Source organism: Diabrotica virgifera, chromosome 3 (assembly GCF_917563875.1).
Source record: "Diabrotica virgifera virgifera chromosome 3, PGI_DIABVI_V3a".
NCBI classification, from domain to species: domain Eukaryota; kingdom Metazoa; phylum Arthropoda; class Insecta; order Coleoptera; family Chrysomelidae; genus Diabrotica; species Diabrotica virgifera.
In genome coordinates this window covers 113,315,579-113,342,228 of record NC_065445.1, presented here as the reverse complement: position 1 = coordinate 113,342,228, position 26,650 = coordinate 113,315,579, and the positions used below count along the sequence as shown (strand labels likewise).

At 35.2% G+C, this 26,650-nt stretch overlaps 2 protein-coding genes across 2 annotated transcripts in view; one reads left to right on the top strand and one right to left on the bottom strand.

Moving 5' to 3' along the window:
* The window catches only part of LOC114327440 (trypsin-1), a 31,547-nt gene extending 21,654 nt beyond the window's left edge, over positions 1–9,893 (top strand). The window contains exon 4 of the mRNA XM_028276066.2: positions 9,606–9,893. Within this exon, the coding sequence (XP_028131867.1) occupies positions 9,606–9,859 (254 nt within the window). The 3' untranslated portion in view covers positions 9,860–9,893. The remainder of the gene's footprint in view (positions 1–9,605) is intronic.
* A 7,131-nt stretch (positions 9,894–17,024) lies between these two features.
* LOC114327441 (trypsin-1) overlaps positions 17,025–26,650 on the bottom strand; it is a 30,922-nt gene continuing 21,296 nt past the window's right edge. The window contains exon 4 of the mRNA XM_028276067.1: positions 17,025–17,319. Coding sequence (XP_028131868.1) covers positions 17,084–17,319 — 236 coding nt within the window. The 3' untranslated portion in view covers positions 17,025–17,083. The remainder of the gene's footprint in view (positions 17,320–26,650) is intronic.

Below are 26,650 nucleotides of genomic sequence, written 5' to 3'. Positions count from 1 at the left end.
TTTGTTTATAAACAAAATAGCACACTTTCTGTGGACTTTGCACAGCTATATTACTAATATAGGAAGTCTTAAGATTTGATTTCAGCATGTCCAGCAATAAAATAGCTGGTAATTAATTTTTCTTGTTTTTTACTAATTTTCCCAGATTATTACCTTACATCTTTCATTGAGTTGATGATTCATGTTGTGGACATTCTCAATTATTATATTTCTAATTTAATACTATTCTATCTAATTCCTCAAAACAAGCAAATTTCAATTAAACCCAGCTATATTATAATACCTTTTGCTTTAGTTTTCCTTGCAAGAAATAAACAAAACACATCTAAACTAAACCTAACCTCGCTTTTGGCCAATCATTCATCTCCGTGTCAAATAATTTCGACAGTCGAAATTATAATATCAACACCCTTTTTAAAGTCGCTATTAATTTCGATAGTCGCTATTTCATGACGTCACTTCGTTAGTTCAACTAAAATCCACAAGGCTCGCACAATCGCATTTCAACCGTCGCCATATTGAAAGCGACTTGTTTAGTGTCGAAATTTGATTTAGAATCAGGCCCCAAGTCTCGAATTGTATTCAAAATAATCGCACAAACGGAGTTTTTTTAGTTTCTAATAATTTCATTTTGAATTATGGGGCTTAAATAATAATTTATCTCACTTTTCGGCTTTAAAATAAGTTCTTTTAAAATAGGAACAAATAAGTCCTTTTAAAATAGTTAAACGAAAGACAAAAATAGATATACATAAATCTAATTTATAGAAAAAGAATAGATTATTCTCGAAAATGCCAATACCCAAACAATAGGTACACACTCTTTCAAACATTCAAAAGTAAAGCGATTACAAAAATTGCAATTTGGCATTATAGAGTGGCCTTTAAGGCTAACACTCCACTTGCGATATGCAGTCGCAACGACAAAAAATCGCTGTCGCAGAAAATCTAGAGTCTAGAAAATTAGTCGCTGTTTTCAGAATCGCGAATTGAATGCTACAAGGATGTAACATCATCTTTTAGATGTTTTTTTTAATCTAGAGATAAAGAAGAAGTGTCGGTCTTGACGGTCCAGTTAGCTGGGGCTCAGTCGATCGACAAGTTTAGTGGATTTGCGATTTGCGGTCGCTGGTTCGAGCCTCAGCTAGGTCATGAAATTTATAAAAGGCCAACGCCGTAGTATAAAACTCAATAGAGTCTACGGCTTGGTCTGGAATAAACTGGCGTCTGATCGGCCTATGGAGGAGCAGTACGGGAAGGGATAAGGGCTTCCGGCTTGGTGATACTCCTCCATAGATCCCTACCGAAGGGCGTTGACGCCTAAGAACGGTGTATACATACATAAAGAAGAAGTCAATACGTCAATTAATACTTTATGCGAGAAACATAAAAACGATGTTGATGAAACCAAAGAGAACTTGCATAATGAAATTACCCATTTTGTAGACATCATACAATTTATGAAAAATTTGATTCTTCCAGGATGTAAAAGCAACTTTTCTCAATATTTTAACTTTACTGCAAATTTATTTGACGATACCTACCAATTTCTAATGCGTCAGGCTAGCGGTCTTTTTCGGCCTTAAAAAGAATAAAAACATATTTAAGGTCAAATTGGGGTCAAGACAACCTAGACGCATTATCACCATTGTATATAGAGAATGAAGAACTGGAGAAACTGAATTGTGATAATATTATATGGCAGTTTGCGAATTCCGAGTCAAGAAAAAAAGTGATCTAATTTTTGTCTTTATGTATTTTTTAGAATATGTTTTTTTGCTTGTCATGTGTTGTTTTGTGGAACTTTCTGTTTTTTATTTATGTTTTTAAATGTATTTGTTGGATTATTTTTTACGTTTGCTATTCTTCTTGCTTGTTTAAAAAAATATTTTATGGATTTTACAATAAACCTTTATAGTTAATGCATGTGTTTTCTTGTTAAAAAACTGACAACGAATAGCAATGAAGGGGGCCCCTAAACCTCCAGCGCCCAGGGCCCGAAGTTAGGTTAAACCGGCACTGATCAGAATAAAGTTATAATGCGACTGCGCCCAGATTGAAGGTTTTAATCATATTAAACTTTACCCTCATATCGCGCCTACAGAAGTATAACTTCAAAAACGCTTCAGTACCCTGGCTGCTCGAGTGTCATGGAAAAAACCTTATTACCCTGGACTAATAATATAAATTAGTACCTTCCCAAATGACGGGACCCTACAGAAGTTATCATGACTACATACTACGACTTTCGAAAGAGCTAAGAATTGATCTGAGCTGCAGCCACAAAATCTCTTAGGTTTTTCAGTATTTAATTATTATGAGTCGCAAGATTTTTTCTACGCGTTACATATCTAAGATATTAGTTTTTTCTTTTATTGTCCTGTAAACTTCTTTTGCTTTATTGATTATACTTCACATTTTAACGTTCGTAACTGTATCCACTTTTGTGACCTTTAGAGTCCTTCTATACGTCCACATCTCAAAAAAGTTTAGTTCTTTATACCGTTACTCGGCAGTGTAGTCGCTATGTTCTGTTATTAGTGCTTCTAGGTACGGTTACTTCTTTACTCTTCTGAGCTGCTGGCATCCTATGCTGCTGGTTTTTTATATTGAGGAAGAGTCCATATTCATTACTGCACCTTAATATTTCATTCAATATTCTTTCTAGATTTTATAACGCCATGTCAGCTTTTATTAAGGTATCATCAGCATAAATCTAATATTGTTTAATAAAAGCCCATTTACTTTTATCCCTTCTGTTTTTGACTCCCTTCCAAAGCAGTACAGGCCTCTTGGGCCCACTTCTTGAAATTGTTCAACTGTCTTTCTCCACTTTACCCTGTCCAGGGTAGCTGTCTTCCAATTTACAACGACTGCTCTTTGTAGATCCTCTTTGGCTGCTTCTTCCCTCATATTCAGAACCCAACACTCACTACTATACTGTGTAGGTTGTACATAATATTACCGTACTATATAACCGCAATTTTGCTGCTCTTGAGATAAGACTATTTCTTAAACGTTTGCTCAATGCTCCAACTACTTGCCCTCCCTTCAAATTATTTTTTCAATTTCTGGGACTTCTCTCCTTTCTCTGTTAGAGTCACCCCTAGGTATTCAAATTCTTTCACTTTTTCGAAACAATATTCTTTTCCATCGTTATCTATTCTAATTTTCAAAAACTTCATTTAGTGAATCTACCGTTTCCATAAATTTTGTTTTGTGTTCGTTAATTGTCAGATCGTACTGCTTAGCTTTTCTTTCAAACAGGATAATACTCTTAGCAGTTCTCTTTTTGTTCTTGTTATCAATACTATGTCGTCTGCATATACAAGTAGGTACCTGAGTTCTTCTATCATGGATCGTACCTTGCGTTATAATCCCGCTTTCCCTGAATATTGCCTCTAATACACAATTGAATTGAAAAGGACAGTTGACAGAGGGTCACACTGCTTCAAACCCCTTCGTACTTTGAACTTTTCTGAGAGGCTACCCTCCAGTGCTACTCGATTTTCTGTTCTCTCCAGTGTCATTTTCACTAGTGTGACCAACTTCTCCGGTATCCCAATTAACCGAGGTGCATGAAAAATACGTTTTCTTACGACTGTATCATATACCTGCTTGAAGTCTATAAACAGGAACTTCATATTTAGCTGTTGTTCGTAGGTACCGCTCTGTAACATCTTTAGTACGAAAATCTAATCGATGGTAGATCTTCCTTTCTTCTTAAAACCACTTTGATATTCCCCTACCTGCACACTAATATATCTAATTTCTCTCTTAAAACATTGGCAAGGAGTTTATAAATTTCATCAAGCAAAGCGATACCTCTGTAACTTTTACACTGAGAAAATTTGAATATAAGTTAGTTTACGCTATTTGATTGCTGGTGTCAGATACTTGTTCTTCTCAATTTGTTAAGAATTTTGGTGTTGTTCTTTTGGTCCAGGGAATGTGTACCTAGTGTTCTCCTATTATATAGGTACTTTTCAAAAGCTTCGATGCGTTTTTTAGTGAGGGGTTAGGTTAAGAGTTCAGCTCTCACAACCATAGTGAAGAATTGTGGGTGGGTACATAACAGCACAACATTTGGATTCGAAGTCTCATGTCTAGACCCTACTTGATAAAAAAGTTTTTCAGTCCACTAAACGTGATCCTAGCCTGTTCTATTCTCGATATGACCTCTTTCGTCGATTTATTATTCATTAGAGCACCCAAAAATTAGAGACGCCCAACTGCTAATCAAGAATACACCAGTGGACCGAGTAAAACAGTATATCGAACAATAGTAAACGAACAATGGGATCACTCACAAGAAGTAAAATGTAGAATGGAGAAGGCTAGGAATGCATTCAATAACAAGGCCAAACTCTTTAAAAGCCACAACCTTAATCTGGAGATAAAAGTAAGGCTCCTACGATGTTATATCTTCTCAATATTATATTACGGAGTTGAATCCTGGACACTTACTGAAGCGATGGAGAGAAAACTTGAAGCCTTCGAGATGCATCTATACAGGGCTATACTAAGGATATCATGGACGAACAAGATAACCAACGACACCGTATTACTAAGAATGGGGAAAGAAAGAGAGGTGATGTATGCCATTAAAAGGAGAAAGCTAGAATATCTCAGACACATAATAGAAACGGCACTAAATACAGATTACTGAAGGTAATCCTTCAAGGAAGAGTATTCGGAAAGTGAGGCATTGGGAGAAGAAGAATATCATGGTTAAAGAACCCGAGGAAATGGTTCTCCACAACAACAACTAATCTATTTAAAGCATCAGTTCATAAAATAATTATAGCCAGAATGATCGCCAATATTCGAAACAAATATAGGCACCAAAAGAAGAAGAGAGCACCCAAGAGAGAACACACTGTATATCGGTAACTACATCATCGGTACATCTTATTTTTACTGTCGATTATAATTCCTACGGTATTACCTCTAAGGGCCACTGTGGTTAAGATGTTTTCCGAGTAGGTACGGATTAAAGCGCCGCTCCCCATTCAAACATTCCTAATTTCCCGCTACCAACCCGCACTGGCCAGCGTGGTAGTGAAATGGCTAATTTTCCCCCGTAAATGACATGACACAAACTAGAAAAAGGCCCTTAGTCCCCGGCGGCCCAACGGTCCCTGGTGACGGTAGCCACCAGATCGGGCCAAGGGCAGAGGGTGAAAAGAATCACCGGGATAGACACGGCTACCATGGACAACGAACATTGCATATTGCCACTTATAACGTAAGAACGCTTGCAACTGAAGATAAGCTCATTGAATTACAGGAAGAACTTAACTGCATAAAATGGGATGTACTGGGACTTTCCGAAATACGAAGAAAAGGAGAAAACCAATTAGTTTTAAAGTCAGGGCATCTGTTACATTCCATTGGAGAAGACGATAAGGCAGTTGGCGGCGTAGGTTTTCTCGTCCTCAAGAAACACCTAGATAAAATTATAAAAATAGATAGTGTAAGCTCAAGAGTTGTGTGAGTTCAACTTGATGAGCTCAACTAAAATTGAACAAGAGATGCTCTATTAAAATTATCCAAATATATGCACCCACGACGAGTCATAGCGATGAAGAAATAGAAAACTTTTATGAAGATATAAATAGAGCTATGGAAAAAGATAAAACCCACCACCTAATCTTAATGGGCGATTTTAACGCTAAACTTGGATATAAAGAAGATAACGCAGAAGTGGCTAAGGGGTCATTTGGATATGGTGAGCGAAATGATAGAGGAGGTATGCTACTAAATTTTTTGTTGCATCATCGGCTATACGTGATTAACACATTTTTCAAAAAGAACCAACAACGTAAGTGGACGTGGGCTAGTCCAGATGGCATAACAAAAAACGAAATTGATTTCATCATCACAAACAGAAAAAATATTATCCAAGATGTTACAGTAATCAATAAAATCACTGTTGGGTGTGACCATCGGTTGGTTAGAGCAAAAATATTGATCAACATTAGACAAGAGAGGACAGCAATGATAACAGAGAGGCATTCTAATAAATGGGAATCGATAGAAGATAGTGTAGCTTATCAGAATCTCATAACTTCAGAACTGAAAGAAGTAGAACATCTAAATGAAAATGCATTAGATATAGAGGTGACAAACATGCGAATAAACAGTGCGATTCGAAACGCTCATAGCAAATATAAAGAAAAAAGAAAAAACAAGATAGATAAACTTACTCAAGCTACTAAAGACCTTATAAACAAAAGAAGAGAATTGAAAAACAAATACACAGAAAATTTTGCAGCACTTAGACAGTTAAACAAAGATATCACAAAATCCATTCGAAAAGATGTCAGAAATTACAACACTGAACACATAACTCAAGCCATTGATAAAAATAATAGTTTAAAGGTACTGCGCCGACAAATGACTGAAGGATCGAAAAATATTTGTAAACTTGTAAATAAAAAAGGAGAAATAACAACAAATAAGGAAGATATTTTAAAAATTGCTCAAGATTTTTACTCAGAATTGTATAAGCGAGAAGAACTTCCAGATCCTGATCAAAGTCAAATACCAAAAGTTCAAAATGTAGGCTCAGAAGACATCCCAGATATCACAACAGAGGAAATAAAATCAGATCTCTCGGAGATGAAAAACAATAAATCACCTGGAGAAGATGGGATAGTCATTGAACACATCAAAGAAGGAGGAGAAACGTTAATAAATGTGTTGAAAAAGATGTTCAATGTTTGTTTGACAAGAGGCGTAACCCCCTCTCAGTGGCATAATGCAATAATAACCATAATGCATAAAAAAGGTGACATTTCAGATCTGAAGAACTACAGACCTATTAGTTTGCTCTCCCATACATACAAACTATTCATGAAGATAATAACAAAACGGCTTGTGAACAAACTGGATAGTTACCAACCTTGTGAACAGGCTGGGTTCCGCTCCAGATACGGAACAAACGATCATCTACAAGTTATAAAAACGCTAATAGAAAAGTGCACAGAGTATAACAAGCCTATCTTTCTTATATTCGTGGATTATGAAAAGGCGTTCGATACTATAGATCATCATAAAATGCTTCGAGCATTGGCGGACTGCCGCATTGACTACCGATATATCGCCTTGATTAAAAGTATCTACGAAACTGGTACAGCTTGTGTTCGACTTCATGAAGATACCAAGAAATTTAGAATAGAACGTGGAATTAGACAGGGTGATACTATCTCCCCGAAATTGTTTACAGCTGTTCTTGAATATATGTTCAAGCAAATGGAAGGAGAGGATAATATGGGAATCAATATAAACGGGGAGGATCTGTACCACCTAAGATTTGCCGATGACATCGTTTTAATATCTGATAGAGTTGATAAAGCTACAAAAATGCTGCACACGCTCTATAAAGTGTCAAAAACAATTGGTCTTAAAATTAACACCTCAAAGACAAAATTTATGACCAACCTTGTAGTCAGCGATAAAATTCAGATTGAGAGTCATAGCATCGACCAAGTAATAGCTTACAAATATCTAGGGCATGAGATTCGCTTAGGCCGAGATAACCAGACAACTGAAATACAAAGAAGGATAGGTCTCACATGGGCTGCCTTCGGTAGATTAAATAACATTTTCAAGTCTAATATTCCAGTTTGTTTAAAAAGAAAGGTTTTTGACCAGTATGTTTTGCCGGTTCTTACATATGGTGCAGAAACACTAACTCTGACAAAAGAACAATAAATAAAATAAGAGTTACACAACGCGCTATGGAAAGATCAATGTTAGGTATTACCATCAGAGATAAAGTACCAAACCTAGAAATAAGAAGAAGAACAGGAGTCACGGAGGCAGTTGAAAGAATAGCCATGGCTAAATGGGCTTGGGCGGGACATGTTGCCAGACTGACGGATGACAGATGGACCAAAAAGATTCTGGAATGGCGACCAAGGCAGGAGGCATATCGAAGCAGAGGACGACCACCGACTAGATGGACCGATGATATCAAGCGCATCACCACAAATTGGATGCAAGAAGCTCAAGATAGAAATAGGTGGAAATTTTTACGGGAGGCCTACGTTCAGCAGTGGACAAATATAGGCTAGTTGATGATGATGACGGATTAAAGAAAGTTGGAGACAATATACATATCTGTCATAACCTCCCTTACTTAAACTCTCTGATGATAAAACGGTTATGTCGTGATGATTCGTAAGTCGCCCCCTTCTAGGTATACCCGTTGCTCTGAATAGTTCTGCCAGTTTCTGGTGTTGCAATCATTTTGGTTTTTTTTCTATTGTCCTATTTGGACTTTTAAGTGTAGTGAATGTCATTGTTTTGCTATACATTGTTTATTTATATTAAAATTCGCGTTTTTCATAAATACATAATACAGTGTGTCAATTTTAAAACTTACAATGGCTATATCTTCCGAACAAAAGCTGATATCGAAAAATGCTTGAAACCGTTTCTAGGATAGTAAGGGGGAACTAAAATGACATGAAGGAGAACTCACCCCCATCAACCCCCTAGGCCCCACCCATCACAACCAAAAAAGTTTAAATTGCAAACCCCTACTTGTGATACATCATTGAAAGGGCTATAAAAAATTCTATTCAATGGTATAAATAATAATTATACAGGGTGAAGCAATAATTGTGAAACTTTGGCTTAAATGAAAAATTTAATAAGGTTTTGTTGAATTACAAATTTATTAAAAATGTCAATTAAGTAAATATTTAATGTGAATTCCGTTGTTTGGTAAACAATAATACAACCTATTTTCAAATTCTGCACGAAATTTAGCAAATGTTCTAGTAATAGGGCGACATGCTTGAGTAATTCTTTCTCGCAATTCCCCAAGTGAAGCAAGGTGAGTTTTATAAACAACTGATTTAGGGTAACCCCTTAGAAAAAAGTAATATACTATTCTACTATAAAAACTACTATCCAATGGTATAAATAATAATTATACAGGGTGTCAATATCAGCTGGCTTACTATGACTTTTTTATTTGTAATGCTATCTCCCGGACTATTATTTTAAATGGTAAGCGTCCGCTCGTAGTTTTTTTGTTAATTAAAACTTAATTTGCAATTTTTGCCTTAAATCAGTTGTTTATAAAACTTAACTTGCGTCACTTGAGGAATTGCGAGAAATAATTACTCAAGCATGTCGCCCTATTACTAGAAAAACATTTGTCAAATTTCGTGCAGAATTTGAAAATAGATTGTATTATTGTTTACAAAACAACGGAACCCACTTTGAACATTTACTTAATTGACATTTTTATCAAATTTGTAGTTCAACAAAACCTCATTAAATTTTTCATTTAAGCCAAAGTTTCACAATTATTGCTTCACCCTGTATAATTATTATTTATACCATTGGATAGCATTTTTTATAGCCTTTTCAATGATGTATCACAAGTAGGGGTTTGCAATTTAAACTTTTTTGGTTGTGGTGGGTGGGGCCTAGGGGGTTGATGGGGGTGAGTTCTCTTTCATGTCATTTTAGTTCCCCCTTACTATCCTAGAAACGGTTTCAAGCATTTTTCATTTTCAGCTTTTGTTCGTGAGATATAGCCATTGTAAGTTTTAAAATTGACACACTGTATAATGATGTTACAGCTTGTTTGGAATTATGTAAAAAGGTCGAAAGTATTGCCCCATACAATACCACATCAAACGTATGTACTGCAAATCCTGAGAAAAATCATGGTATATGTCAAGGAGACTCTGGTGGTCCTTTAGTCCTAGATGAACAACTGGTTGGACTATCTTCTTGGGTATTCCTACCATGCGGCAAAGAAGGAGCTCCATCAGTATTTACAAGGGTGAGTCATTTTGTTGACTGGATCAAGAAACACGACAGTGAATTGTAATACCGATATTAAATAAAAATAATTCCACTCCTTTTTTCTATTTAGTTTTATTTAAGCCTTGCTAAAACTTCGTTGAAAATTATATAGGGTGGAAGGCACTTATGGAATAAAATTATTTCTGTCCTTGTTCTAAAAAATTATAAAAAATGCTGAAACCTGTCGATTTTTATATATAAATGTGCACTTTTTAAATATAAATTTAAATCTACAGGGTAATTCAGGTGTGCCTAGCTTTATTTTTAATGGAACACCCTGTATATTTTTATAAGCTACATACCAACCCGATTTCAACGAACTGTATCATGTATGGTGTATAATGAATAATACAGGGTGAAATTTTTAAACTATAATGCATGGAAACTACGTAAGGAATAAAATTGTTTATGTCCTTATTTTAGAAAACTATAAAAAACGCTAGGATAAGTCAGCTTTTAAATTCAAATATGTACTGCTTAAACATAAATTTAAATATACAGGGTGATTCACGCAAGTCTAGCATAATCCGTAAATTTTTATATTTTTAGAAACTACTTAACAACCCCATCTCAAAAAAGTGTATTATGGGTCTATTATGAATAATACAAGGTGAAATTTTGAAATTATGTATAAATATTATCAAGATATTAAATAATACATAAAATTTTGAAATTAATAATGTATCACACTAAATAAGGGTATTATTTTTTAAATTAGCTAAACAAAAAGATCAATTAGCTAAATAATCAACTTATTGGGTTTTATGTAGTCTTAAAAAAATTTATAAATAATTTCACAATTTCACCATGTATTATTCATAATAATCGATCGGATAGCTCAGTGCGACTAGCGGCTGACCCGCACTTCACTTCGCTGTGAGGTACGAGAGTTCAAGCCCAAGCCAGGCCATCGGAAAAACAAAAAGGCTAACGCATCAGTATAAAATTCTAAATATGAATCTGGCGCTTAGACTGGAATATGCGGGCATCTGATCGACCTATGAGGGAGCAGTACGGCAAGGGATAAGGGCTTGCGGCTCGGTGATACTCCCCCATAGATCCCTACCGAAGGGCGTTGACGCCTAAGAACGGTGTATATACATTATTCATAATACACCCTCTATCATACACTTCGTTGAAATCAGGTTGTTAAGCAGCTTTTAAAAATATAAAAATTTGCCGGGTGTTCTATTCAAAATAAAGCTTATGGACTCTGTTAGGCTTGCGTAAATCACCTTGTACATTTAAATTTAAAAATTCACAAGGAAAAAGTTTTCCTGTGGTTGGCTGTATACCATGTAATACAAAAAAAACAGTAAAATCCTGTATAAAAGGTATATTTAAAAACCCTCAAAAGGGCCACATCAAAATCACATAACTAGCTTTCGATTGGTTTACCATCGACTGGTCATTCGACTGTAAACGTCATCATCAGTGCTTACCTAAAATGAATATAACCTGATAAAATAATACAAAGATATTGAAATTTTGACTAGGGTTAAAAAATTACCAGTTATACTCACGTGCAATGTACATGCTAACCACCAAGATAGTATTTAACAAAAATATTAGGGTCAAAGCCCAGTAAAAGAAGTCCGTCTAGGAAACATTGGTTTAAAAAGCTACATAAAGTATGGATGTTTAAAATATTAAGCTAATCTGCCCCAGGTAACATCTGAGATGTGGATTTGACTTGTTTACATGTTGAATGTATGACGGCAAGTGACAATGAGATGGATAGGACCTCTGAACGATGACAAGACAGAATTGACAGTTCCACAGGAAGTTAAAAATTAATATGTCATATTTAAGACTAAGGTGTACAGCATGTTAAAATTAGAAATGATGTAACAACACACTCCATTGTGAAAATTATCATTTAGAATTCATTAAGCTAGTTGTTATAATTAAAATGTATTCACGTATACTGTAAGTGCAGTTAGGCAAACCACATTACACAAAAGTTTCGTGTTCAATAACTAAATTCAGTAAAAAGAACCTTATTATCGAGAGATCTAAGATTTAAAAAGCAATTTTGTGTTGATTAAAGTTATCGAATTTAATTAATTATTGGTAGCTGTTGGACTTTATGTGAGTAAGTGTGTAAGAGATCACAATAGGGCTGACTAAGGTGTAAAAATGTCTTAAATAATCTGGGGGATGTATCATCAAGAAAGCACAAGCTCAAGCTTAGGCGACTAATTCTTAAAGGCTTCGCAGGCTGCCCGAATCCCTAAAAGTCCAAAAACCAAAACCGTAATAGGATGATGACAGTAGGGGCTGGGGGTATGAGATGTCTGTGAGGGAATTAGTGGGAAAGGAACATTAACGAGACCTAGAAAGAGAATTAGACTTTAATTGGTTTTACTAAAGGTGAGTGTTATATTTTGGTAATGACAGATTGAAAAGGAACGGTGAGCATAGCTATATGCAGAAATATGATGGTGGGTTGTATGAAGATGAATATTTGTATATGTGGATGTCTGTGGATGATATCAGTAATTTGTATGTAATTATGAATAGATAAAAGTGGTTAGCTGGCTGAAGATGACAAAAGGATTATTGTGGCTGGTACCAGATAAATTATTATAAGTGTGAATGTGAACGAAGCAGTAAAAGGGGATGGAAAGTGATATCGTAAAAGTGTTAAGAAAAAAGTTATCGATGGAGTGGTTGGAAGTCACGATGGCGGTTGACACAATTCGGACTTTTCTGTTTTTCCTTTATTATTTCTAGGTCCTCGTACAAGTCTAATCTTAAGAAGTCTTTCTGTGAGATGTTGTGAAGTAGAGCGACATCATCTGGGATATTCAACGTATGATTTTTTTGTTTGAGATGTTGAGAAAAGGTAGAGGTGTTCTCTCTTTTGGTGTGTTTAAGAGAGCGAGAAGCAAGTGATCTACAAGTTCTTCCTATGTAAGTAGCCTCCCAGTCAGAACATTGTAGTCTATAAACACCACTACGATTCATGTAATTAATGCTATCTTTGGAATTGGATAGAGAATGTCCTAAGTTGTTGGATACCTTAAATGAAATTCGGATGTTCTCTACTGATCTTTTGATAATGTTCGAAATATCCCCAGAAAGCCTATCTTGGTGAAAGGGTATAGAAACATAAGTAGGTTTGGTTGTCGAATCCCTAGGGAATGCAGCATGTCGTAAGACTTTAAGCTGTCTTTTATGAATGAGCTTGGCTATGATGTGTGGATCGTAACCGTTATTAAAGGCTATTTGACGAAGTATGTTTAATTCTTTATTGTAATTAGATTGTGACAAGGGGATGGTTTCAAGGCGGTGTATGTAACTGTGAAAGGCGGCAAGTTTGTGTGACATAGGGTAGTTAGAGGATAGTGGTATGACATGGTCAGTCTGTGTCGGTTTCCTAAAGATACTGAAATCGAAGTGGTCATTTAATCTGGTAATAGTGAGGTCAATAAAGTTAATTGATTGGGATGACTCTAATTCCATGGTGAATTTAATATTGGGGTGGATTTGATTAATTTTAGAAAGTAACAAATCAGCTGTATTTGAGTTACCTGAGATGATCAATAAAAAATCATCAACATAACGATACCAATGGAGAATTTCAGGATTTTTCATGATATGTACGGATTCCAAATGATCCATAAAAATGTCAGCTAGAAGAGGAGACAGGCAACTACCCATGACTAAACCATCAGGTTGTCTGTAATATTTATTGTTGAATACAAAGAAGCCTTGAGCTAGACAAAATTGTAATAATTGAATCAGTGGTAGAAATGGTAATGTAACTTGCTCTTAGAAGAGAGTGTACCAGATTAATCGTTTCTTGTTTTGGGACTGAAGTAAAAAGATCGCTAACATCAAATGAAAGCATGGTAATGTTAGGGCGAAGTTGGATTTGTTGGAGATTGTTGACAAGATGACTTGTGTTTTTGACAGAGAAACGAGGGGTGAAGTTCGTCATGTTGTTAATAAGATTGAGTATGAATTTTGAAAGGATGGAAACAGGAGTGTTTATGAAGCTAACAACTGGACGAATGAGGATCCCCTCTTTATGTATCTTAGGTAAACCATACAGTCTTGGTTTTAAAGGATTACTAGGTATTTTATAATAAGGTGTAAATTGTTCAGAAAAAAATTCGGTAAATGGTTTGAGGTTATCTTTGAGTTTGTTAATGAATTTTTTGGAGGGATCTTCTGGGAGTGACACGAAATTATTATCAGAGAGAAAAGTAGTGACTTTGTCAATATAGAGATTTTGGTCTAGAATCACTAGACAATTGCCTTTGTCTGCCTTGCTAATTATTAAGTTATTAGCTTTGACTTTATTTTTGATGGAATTAAGGGTTTTGAGATGATTTTGACGATGTTGGTCAGAAAATTGAGGAAAGCTGGAGTTCAGAACTGTGTTCTGAGAAAAGGCAGGCACATTGATAGACGATGCGTTGTTAGAAGTATTTAATGACAAATTATTGGTGAAATTATTAGAAAGTGAAATGTATTTATGTTTGAATTTATTAATAGTATTGAAACAGGAGTTTCTGATACAAGTTTTTTGATTTAATGGGACGGAGAGGTTTTGAATGATAATATCTAGCTCAATTGACAGACTCTTGAGGTCTTTTTCAGAGACCTTTCTCGGGATGGAGTATTTGAGTCCTAGATGAAGAAGATCTAATTCATTTTTATCAAAGATAACCGTCGATAAATTTTTAAGTCTGGGGTGAAATTTAAAATTGGAAAATTTAGTGTTGTTGTTACTGTTTCTATTAGATAAATGAGAATTTTTGAGAATTAAATTGTTGAGTTTAGATTTTAGTGTATTGAATTTAATAAAGGTTACTCTGTCCAGTCTGTCCTGAACATCATTCAGAAAGTTACCCAAACTATCAAAGCCTAAAGATATAAGTAAGGAGTCATATGTTACCTTGAGCTTACAGTTGATGAAGTTGAGCTTGCTATAATGGTTACAAATCTCATTTTTCAAAATTTTCCATTGGAAGGTGTTCTTTAAGTTGACTGGAACATTTCTAGGTGTTTTGACAATGCAAAATTTTGGAACTGGTAAACCAGTCGAAAACTAGTTATGTGATTTTGATGTGGCCCTTTTGAGGGTTTTTAAATATACCTTTTATACAGGATTTTACTGTTTTTTTTTTATTTAAATTTATGTTTAAAAAGTGCACATTTATATATAAACATCTTCAAGTCCCAGCATTTTTTATAATTTTTTAAGACAACGGCAGAAATAATTTTATTCCATAAGCGCCTTCAACACTGAATATGTAGGGTATTTATTATTGTTAAATTATTATTATTGGGGAATTATTGTTAAATTTCTACTAGACATCTAGAATAATATACATCTAGACAATTCGAACAATTTGCCTCCGCGATCAAGTTCCATTACTAATTGAACGAGAGGATATGCGAAATACGTTCCACGTGCATATTGGAGTGTTAAGCGACGATTTTTCCCAGAGAACTTTATGGAGTAGATACCTCTTCTCTTCCTGTACGTGTAGTTATTTATGTGGTATAAAGAGAATATTAATATATTAAATTCTGATTATTCAGAAGATTCTGGCTAAGGTATAAATTCTGGCAGTTTATTACCAAACTGACAAATTTTAACAAATGACTTTTTGATATTTTCAAACAATAAAATTAAAATATCAACGGCATTATTTAGACATAATTTCAGATTTTAATGGAAATCATGCAACCCAATACATTTATTAGGTCTACCACCTACTATCTGTGTTGTGTCGTATAAAAACTGAACGTATTGTAGAAATTAGGTACCCTATCAAATAATTTCCAAATACATATACTTGTGATAAATAATATATGATAAATCAATAATAATTTAAATGGGACACCATGTATATAAAGCAAATTTTAAATGATCTTATATTCCTAATTCATACATATCAACAGACGTACTTCATAACAAGTGTGATAGAAACAATTTGTTAAAACTAGAAATAAACCACAATTATAGAACTAGACAAACAAGACGAAAGAAAAGGCAGCTCCGTCGCCAGACCCTGCGTGAATTCAAGCAAAGATTGGGTTATTGCCAAGAAGTGAAGGGATCTCAATTTGATCATCTCATTTAAACCGTTTTAATTTGAATAACCAATTTGTTTCGACTGTTAAAAATAATTAAACATAGGTACTTATAGTCTTGAAATTGTCCAACTAATTTTTTGAAATTTAACGCCTTGTAGGTAACGCGAAAGCTGCCAACATCTCTATAACTTTCTTTATTTCCTTTTACTCCATTTCAATTATTATTTGTCTTCTTTTTACCATTTCTTTCATCTTTATATATCTACAGCTCCCGGAGCGAACCAAGGCCGGTGAGAGAAATCCTGTCTGCGTAAAAATTTAATTGGATGTCTCCGACGAGAGCGTCTGCCATCGGCCATGGTTCGTTCCGGGAGCTGTATATTAAACTTTTATGGTTCAAATTAATATGTGAACATTTGGGAACTAATATAATATAATATAATAGGCGAGCGGCACGCACCCTCAAAATGACCAGGTAATGACCACGGTGTGGTGAATGGCTAGTTTTGCTCACACTTGATGTTTTTGATGGTGCTGAAAACGAAAATGAGGCTTGTTTTGAATTTTATGTGAAGGAACATTGTCAAAATCGCAATTTTACCCTAAAAATAAAAAAAAAATGAAATCACATTTTTTTGCTTTTAACTCGCTACAACTCTGTTCCATTTTCAGGCCTATTCTAATAAAAGTTATGTCGCAAAAGTTGAGTAACAAAAATTAAAACTTAACTTGATAATCACATGTATGTTAAAATATAGAGTACAAAGAAGTTTTCTGGAAAGTATTAGATCAAAATGTTGTATAGAAAAGAAAAATGGTGCAACTTTTAATATCGATGTTATACATCCCCAAAATAACGCTTAACAGAGTTATCGCGAGGTAAACACAAGAAACGTGATTTTATTTTTGTTTATTTTTAGGGTAAAATTGCGATTTTGACAATGTTCCTCCACAAATCCAAAATAAACCTTATTTTCGAGTTCAGTACCAACAAAAACATGGGGTTTGACCAAAATTCCCATTTACCACGCCGTGGTCAGTATTTCGGGAAATAAGCGTTTTTTTGGGGTGTGCCGCTCGTCTGTAATAGGTAAATACGTAAAAACATAGTTGATTGTGAATAAAAACTGAAATTTTAGACATTAGGTTATTTATTTTATTTATATAATGTATTTCATAATTATAAATAATTCTACAACTCGCTGACATGCTCTTTAATCCAATCTATATAGTTGCTAACTTTAGAATACACCGATGGAATATCTGTACCACAATCCTTGGAACCCCAAGAGACTACACCAATTAATGTGCCATGTTGAGCTAAAGGACCACCAGAATCACCAGAACACGGGCCTTGGCCTTGCTTAAGATTTTCGCTACATACATTTGTAGTTTCGTTAAATATATTACCAAATTGGCCTATACAAGCTGCAACATTATTAATAATTAGTTGAAGTTCTTGTAGTATACCTATATAAACTTAATTGAAAATTAATAGAGTGTAAAGCTAGTTTGCATCCGTAAGAGAAATACTATACCTACGTGCATATAGGTCATTCCACGAATATACGACTCTCTTGGATTATCGCGACAACGAATATTTTAGTTTACAACATAGGAAGTACGAAAGTAAATGGCTCTAATAATTATTCCAATAAACAGCAATGTAAATTTCAATTTACTTTCATTCTTCTTATTTTTCACAGCAAAAGTCGAGATAATCCAAGAGGGTCGTATATTCGTGGACTAGGGTATACCTACTCTACAGTGTGTAAAAGCCAAATGGAGTAAATTCATTATTTCCATGTATAAATTATTATGTTAATGTTTATATTACTGAATAGAGAATTGAATAACCTTTCAAATGAGCTAAGCTAGCACATAACTATATTGTCGTTTAAAAAATTATCGATTACGTCATCACGTACAGTTTCAGGATTTATTACCAAAATCGCCCATTCACGAAATAATAAATGTATAATAAATATAAATGTAAGCCCTTTGGCTTTTACATACTGTATAATGCTAAATGAACGAAGCCATTTTAAGAAGATAATCCTTAGGATCTCCGGACCAAACAACAGTTCCAATATACGGTTCCGACAATTACAAAAATAAACGGTTCAATAAACGATTACAAAAATAAAACAACAACCAGAACCAAAAATGACAACGTTGACTTAGTTGCGAAATAGAAGAACAACTACAAAAAAAGGGCAAAAAGGCAAAAATACTATGAAATACTAGCCGCAACTTACACCGATCATACCATATACATCAGACAAGACATGCTTCGGTAATCTCTACTTGACGATTGTAATAATTATCTATAATAGCTTTGATCGCGCAGTACGTCCTGGGTATACCCAGAGGGAGAACGCCTGCGCATTACAAAATTGGGCGTTCGCGGAGTCGAAATCTTTCCCTCTGAACACCCTCCGGATTTTTAATTCGGTGTTCGCGCAGTACAGAAAAAAGATCCTGAACATGCCCGGGGTACGCTCTCGACGTTCGAGGATTTTGTTTCGGATTTTAAGTTCGCACAGGCGCACAAAATATTTGGGAAGAATTTCTTGACATTCTGTTCTTACTCCTTCCAATTCTTAACCTAAAATATTGTTTTGTTAAACAACTTGTAGATGTAGATTCTGGTTTTTAAAGTTTTTAAATTATGTAAAGTGTTGTGTCATTTAAATATTCTTCAAACAAATTTTAATATTTTTTATATTAAAGCTTTTTTAGTTGTTTTTGTCAATGTTTTCCATTTCGTATGTTTATAAATAAGTAGGTACCTTTTCAAGTATTATTTTCATTCGATATTCGATAATTATCTATTACGGTAGTATGTATTACAATAAATTGTACTCTGTTTTTACTTAATTTCTTCTATCTAAATGAGCTTATAAGTACCTACATATTCTTGTGGTTTATTTTTCAGTTTAATTTATGAGTTAAATTAGTCTCTTATTGAATATAATGAAACATAAACAATACATCAAACTTATTCTGAAACTATTTCTTGTGTCTTGTTATATGTATTTCATAATTTTTGTGGTGTAATAAACCACAACACAATGCCACAACCCATTAAATTTAATACATAGATATCAAAATTGGAAATGATTGTTTTACCAAGTTTTACTAAATTATTCCTTCCTTCAGATAATGTTCAACCCTCATGAAGTTAAAGGTAATTTTTATATCTACATATCAACAATCTTTTACTCTCTACCAAAATGTAAGCTGGATTTCAGAGTGGAAATAACCACATTATATTGTGGAAATAATAAAGAAAGACTCTAATCAAATTTCTACCTTCTAAGAAAGGCATTTAATTATTGAATAGAAAGTTAATCCTTTGCCTGTTGCCTTTATTCTCTTTTCTTTTTCTCTTTGTTGACATACAAATTTGTTGCATTTGCATTTTTTTTGACATTTATTTCGAAATAAGAAAGAGACAACAAAAAGCTTCCTTCTCTAACCTTAATGTATGCAACCCGTCATTACATTGCGAATCCGAAAATTGTTCGCGGAGCGAAAAAACCTGAGCATGTCCAGGATAAGTTTACGTTTACGCCTGCGCATTGGAAACTAATCCCGAACTTACTCTGGGTATGCTCGATTTGTACTGCGCGAACACTACTAATGTTGTCACAAAAACCGGTAGTATTACCGTCTCGCAATATTTACAAACCACCTCTCACATCTTGAATGGTCAGGCCTAAACAATTCAAAATTCAAGCACAACCCCACCCTGCTGTATACATTGGCGATTATAACAACCACCATGAACAGTGAAAATATAAAAATAGTTTTGCAAGCGGGAATGCTTTACTAAAAGGGGCAAAAGAACACTTATCAAATTTGCCCAAATATTGGCATATGCAGAAGACTTGAACCTTGTCGCACGCATTTTCCATAACTCCAAATAGATGTTCGCTGCATCACAGCATAGACACAAATGTGTTCCTTATGCTGTGGCTGCACTGTCAAATGCAGCAGATTCTCTTGCCTAGGAACCATGGTAAATATCAAAAACACAATATCTATTCGACGAGATAAACCTAAGAATAATGAGACTAAGTTTTCACTCTAATGGCATATAAAACAACATAATGCTATTCTACATCCCACCAGAATGAAAACAATGGGAACCTTCTCTGGTTACACCTCCGAGGCTTCTACAATTTGCAAGCCATACGGATGCTGAGACTAAGGAAGATGAGGGAATTCTACAATTTGCAATTCACGTCCCATCTGCTCAGCGCGGTAAAGTTCCAACGAGAATGGTTCCCTTCATACTCGACACAGAGTAAATGTAAATAAAAAATGAATAACCATTTTCAGTTTCGTTGCAAAACGAAAATACAGCCGAACCATATTCTAGTCCAATCAGAGAGTGCTGCAAGCACCTCTACCGGTTTCGAAACTTATTAGTCTCTCATCAGGAGGCACATATGCTGCTCTCCCTGATCCAACCAAAACAAACCCCAGCGTGCAGTCCCGGATTGCAACGAACGAAATGGCATAGATGCCCTAGCGGCAACTGCTACAAAAAGACTAAGTTTTCACTCTAATGGCATATAAAACAACATAATGCTATTCTACATCCCACCAGAATGAAAACAATGGGAACCTTCTCTGGTTACACCTCCGAGGCTTCTACAATTTGCAAGCCATACGGATGCTGAGACTAAGGAAGATGAGGGAATTCTACAATTTGCAATTCACGTCCCATCTGCTCAGCGCGGTAAAGTTCCAACGAGAATGGTTCCCTTCATACTCGACACAGAGTAAATGTAAATCAAAAATGAATAACCATTTTCAGTTTCGTTGCAAAACGAAAATACTTGGTTGGATCAGGGAGAGCAGCATATGTGCCTCCTGATGAGAGACTAATAAGTTTCGAAACCGGTAGAGGTGCTTGCAGCACTCTCTGATTGGACTAGAATATGGTTCGGCTGTATTTTCGTTTTGCAACGAAACTGAAAATGGTTATTCATTTCTAAGAATAATGCTTCAAAATGAAAAAACGGAGCGTGCTCTTTGGAAGTTTCGACAGAAGTGAATAATTCTTACAGCGCTTTATTACTATGTACATATTTATGCTAATGAAATTTTATGTGTTTTTTATATATTTTTTATTGATTAGATTCGATTCGATACCATTCGAATCAGTTCGATTCGATTCGATGCGATTCGGTTCGATTCGATTCGATTCTATTTTAATTAGTTTTATTTATTTTTATTTTGTTTTATTAAATTTTATTTTATTTATTTATTTTATGGTGAGATGCTTATCGATGATGAGATGCTTAGTAATCTACGATTCGCAGATGATATTGTTTGATTTCAGATGACCTAAAAACTGCCAATGATATGTTGAATGAACTCCGCGATGCAGCACGTAAAGTAGGCCTAAATATTAATTACCAAAAGACCAAAATGATGACGAATTCTGATGAATCACGAAATAAGAAATCTAATGGAAGGAGAAGATGTAGTGAGATTCATTAAAGCACAAAGACTAAAATGGTTTGGCCACATCCAAAGAAGAGGAGCGGATGAACTAATTAGGCAGATAACAAATTGGACGCCAGTAATAAACAGACCTAGAGGAAGACCGAAAATAAGATGGGAAGATCAACTGCGAGAGGATATATCCAATATGGAAATTACAGGCTGGAGAGAAAAAATACAGAATAGGAAAGAATGGAAATAGATCACAGAGAAAGCGAAAAAACACGAAAATCTATAAAGGATAATGAAGAGGAACTTATGCGGACCAATCCACCGCAGGAAATGGATTAAAAGAGCTCGTGAACCTGAGCGACCTATATCTACTAGAGCAGCGGTGGGCAAAAGGCGGCCCGCGGGCCGGATCCGGCCCTTTAGATTACTTTATCCGGCCCGTTGAAAAATACCGCAAGCGTTTTTTAAGAGCATAGGCGCAATGCTTTTTAAATGCATTCAGTTTTTTTTTCGAATCCTGAGCAAATTATACTGCCGAGGGCCGAAAGTCCCTGAAAACTTCTACAATGCTTATTTTAGTAAGGCGCAGGGGTGAATAAAATTAGTGTAATTTTTAATTTCAAATATCTCATTCAAAAGAAACTTTTTGTTATTCTAAGGGACTTTAGGCCCTCGGTAATAATGTAATCTTTCATTCTGCGTTTAAATTTTTCAAAAATATTTATTAGTTTTCTCAGGATTAGAAAAAAAAGGAATGCATTTAAAAAGCATTGGTCCGAAATTTTGCGCCTACGCTCTTAATCCCTTTTATGCGATTTTGTTGAAATCAACAGTACTAGTGTTTGTAGTTTTTAATATAAATAATGAATTTCTATCTCCTGCTTTTCTTAAAAGCATTTGTGTGTTTAACCCGGTCCAGACGCGAATATTTTTTTTCGGCCAAGGTATTTGTCGCCTACCAGGACCCTTTTTCTTCGATTTTACCCTTAATAATCAGCTGCTGCCACAACTTACAACAACGTACTGATCATTTATTAGTATGTGCCCTTTCTCCTTGCTGTCTTTCTCCCTTTAATGATGATCAAAGTTCTCTGTTCGTTTTCCATTCTGTGCAACACCATTTCATTCGTAATATGATCGGTCCATGGTATTTTCAAAATTCTCCTAAAAAGCCACATACCAAAAGCTTCCAGCTTTCTCACTAAGTCAGCATTAACAATCCAATAAAGAAGAATAGAGTGGACATAGGAGTGCCTTCCGGTTCCCAGTTTCCAGCTTCGTAAGTCGTTGCATTCGCCAGGGTGAAGGTTCCTTTCCGACATTGTCTTCTGAATGCCACCCAGCCAGGATTGTTTCGGCTTTCCTCTCTGCCTTCTTTCCCTTAGTATCCATTTTAAAACTTGTTTTGGCAGCCTATCGTCGTCCATTCTTTGTACATGACCATACTAGATCAGTTTACACCTTTGAATTTTGAATATGATGGTTGACTTGACATAACATTTTACCATCCGATTTCAGATTTGCAGATTGAATCTTTGGTTGCTCAGAAATTTTCTCATCTTCAAAAAGGCTGCTCTTGAATTTCTGAATTTCATATCTTATTTGGATCCCTGTTATGGCTTAATCTAATAATGGACCATATTAAAAATTTCGTAATTTTACTGAGAATAAATTGTTAGCATGTACACACAAGTAAGACAATTTATCCAGATTTAGCCATACGGCTCACACTCCCTCTAAGGGGAAAATTGACTCATCCCAGATACCTACGGTATCAAAAGGATTGAGCTCTGGTGGGACTCTTTCCGTGTTATCGAGCCCTAGGTGACTTGGTATGCAGGTGTATCTCCCAAAAATTTTCGTACACATCTGGCCGTTGCGAGTAGTACTGCTTTCTGCATGGTCTTATAAAGATGTTCATTAAGACCCAGCTTTTTTATGCTTTCGAGGAGGGTCTTCGGAATGACTCCAGTAGTAGACATAATAATCGGTGTCGTCTGGGTACTTTGCATTCTCCATTGTCTCCGTATTTGAATTTCCAGATCTCTGTACTTGGCGATCTTTTCAGTAAATTTAGTACGTAGATTATTGTTGTTAGGAATTGCCACATCAATGAGGGTTGTTTGTCTCGTTAATTTATTGACTAATACGAGATCTGGTCTATTATGCGCCACTGTTTGGTCTGTGAGCACAGTGCGGTCCCAGTATAGCTTGTAGTTGCCATCCTCAAGCATACTCTCAGGGACGTATTGATAATATGTGAGATAGTCGGTTTGGAGAAGTCCCAGCTTGATAGCTATCTCCTGATGAAGGATTTTTCCCACTGCCAATTTATTAAATTTTCAATTTATTATTACTATTATTTATTATTAACAATCAAATGTATTTGTCCAAATGCTTTAAAATGATACTTATAGTATTTATGTCAAAAAACTTTCTTGGGCAGAGAAAAACCTCCACCAAAAACATTAGCGTGTGCGCAGCGTACATACTGGGTATAGGTCTCCGGCCCGGGAGACATTTTGAAAATTTCATTTTGGCCCGCGCTTAAAAGTATTTGCCCACCCCTGTACTAGAGTGACCGGTCTATATATAATCAAATAGGTACCTTAGAAACAGTATCTAAAAAGATAAACAAGGATCATGAGATGCTGTACCTTAATATTTACGATTCTAATGTGTGGGTGTTTTCTAACTCAAATAAAAACCGACTATGTATTAACATTCAAGAAGAAATTCCTCAGAAAAAAACTGTACCCAATTAAAGAGAATGAGACCTGGCGTAGTGGACATAGCTTTGAACTACACATATGTTCAAAAGTTCGGAATATTGGAATATTTCATCTTTTTATTGATTTTTATATATAAACTCTTCTGAATAGTTAAACATCATTTTGTTTCAATTCTCATCAATACTAAATAAATCTCAAAAACCGATAAACGATGTGCAAAAAATGATTTAATCTTTTGGAGTAAAAACCTACAATGTATAACTTACATTTAAAATAAATTAGTATAGATAAAAATAATAAAAATAATTAGTATAGATAAAACTAATAATCAGTATTTCCTCCATTGGCCTGTATGCATGTCTGTAGGCGATTTGGCATGCTGCCAATTAACTGGTCGATCTGGCCTTGCGGAATTCTCTCCCATTCTTCACAAGCAGCATCTTTTAGTTCTCGAAGTGTAATAGGGGGATTGTTTCGCTTCTTGATGCATGTTTTGAGAATGTCCCAAGCATGTTCAATGACGTTTATGTCGGGGGAATTCGAGGGCCACTGTAAGTAGATATTCCTTCTTCTTTCAGAACATTTTGTGCTGCTGTTCGACGAGAAGGTGCGCTGTAATGCATAAACAAAAATCCATCACCTACTGCCCCTCGGAATAGATGCACGACAGGATTTAAAACTTTTTCGATGTATAGATCACCAGTGACTCTTCCCTCCAGAACCAGCAGTGGCGTCCGTGTACCACTCATAATACCACCCAAAACCATAATACTGCCACCTTCAAATGGGACACGCGGTTGGGCTGTTTCTAGTCGGGCTTGTCGTCCTGGGGCCCTTCAAACCAGTGTTCTTCGCGAATCAGAAACCAAGCCAATTTTTCGATCATCAGAGAACATCACGTTATTCCAGTTAGGACCATAATGCACATTTTCTCTAGCCCATTGCAACCTCACTATTTTGTGTTGGTAGGATAGTTTAGAAAGATGTAAGGGTCTTCTGCGATACAAATTCACCGCATTTAGTCTGCGTGTTATTGTTTGCCGTGAAATATTCAGTCCTTCGAGCCTAGCAATTTCTCTGGATATACCACTTGTAGATTCCAGACGATTTCTTCGAGCTATCAATGTTATCTGCCTATTTTGTGCTGCTGTTGTACATTGACTTTTACCACTTCTTAGGCGATCCTTTACGTCATTTGTATCTTGGATATTTTTTTAATTTTCGATACAGCACTCTGAGTAACATCAACAATATTCACGATATCACTTTGAATAAAGCCCTGTTGTAACAAAGCAATAATTACTCTAGATCCGTCAAAATGAGATATCACGTTTCTATGCATTTTTAAACGGCTCAAGTCAAATTTAAACAAAGAATGAAATAATGTGTAAATACGCTAATCAGCTGAATGTGAACAAAATGATACAAAAACAATTCAAATTTTTTATCATTTTCATTTAAAAACGCTCTAGAATGGATATTAACAAGAGTTTTGAAACCACCATAGGCGTAGATATATTTTATTATTTGTACGTATTCCACACTTTTGGACATGTATGTATATAATTAATACAAGTACACCGAAACAGTTAAAATTAAATGTATAATGACTACAATAAAAATTACACGACTGCCTTTGCGGTGAACAAGTATTTAGCCTGAGCAAATAGTACCCTGCACGACGAATAAGATGTAGACCAAGGTTGAGATGAACGGATGGTGTAGATGAGGATAGGAAGACCGGTGTTGCCAATTGGCGTCAGGCTTCAAGGAATAGGACCGATTGGGGGACTAAACTTAGGAAGATCGAGGCTCAACTTGAGCCGGGCCCGGGCGGAATTATCATGATGATGATAATCTAAAATTTCATATAATGTTTCTTACTTTATTATTGTTCGAGCCATTTAAATATTTAATTAATTGTTTGTCTGGTTTAAAGCACAACCCTGTATTTAAAAATCGTTATAATATTAGGAGTTTCAAAAACCCTGAATAGACACATTCTTCTGCTCAGACATATACGTTTTGTTTTGATAATATTTATCTACTTCGAAGAAATCACGTCATGCTAAGATTGCAGATCTTTGACACATATATGTTCGTAACAAGAATTTCAGAATGAGAGCGTCGTAAATAGTTTTCAGTGTTGAAATGTGAATTTATAAGTCAAGACGGTGATCGAGTAGATTTTCCGAGCCGCGTAATAAAAAACACATTTTAGCATTCAAAGAACGTTTCCGGAAAATCGGGAACCTTTTTAAGATATCGTGTAGTGGTAATAATAGGTTCGACAAGAAATACTGTAATGCACGTTTGACATTCCGGATTATGGTATTTACTAACATTTTAATTGTACGCGGTGTGTTAGAACTTATCCATTTTGGAGATATACGGTTAATTTTTCGTCATTCAATAATTTTGCAAGCTGTTAACTTTTAAAGCTGATTATAGAAAGTAAAAGTACAAAGTCTTTTATTTAAACTCGAATCTCGGGGGTTTTGTCTTAAGATCGGGTAGATCATTAGAGGCCCCCACATTTTGTGGCGACCGTGTGG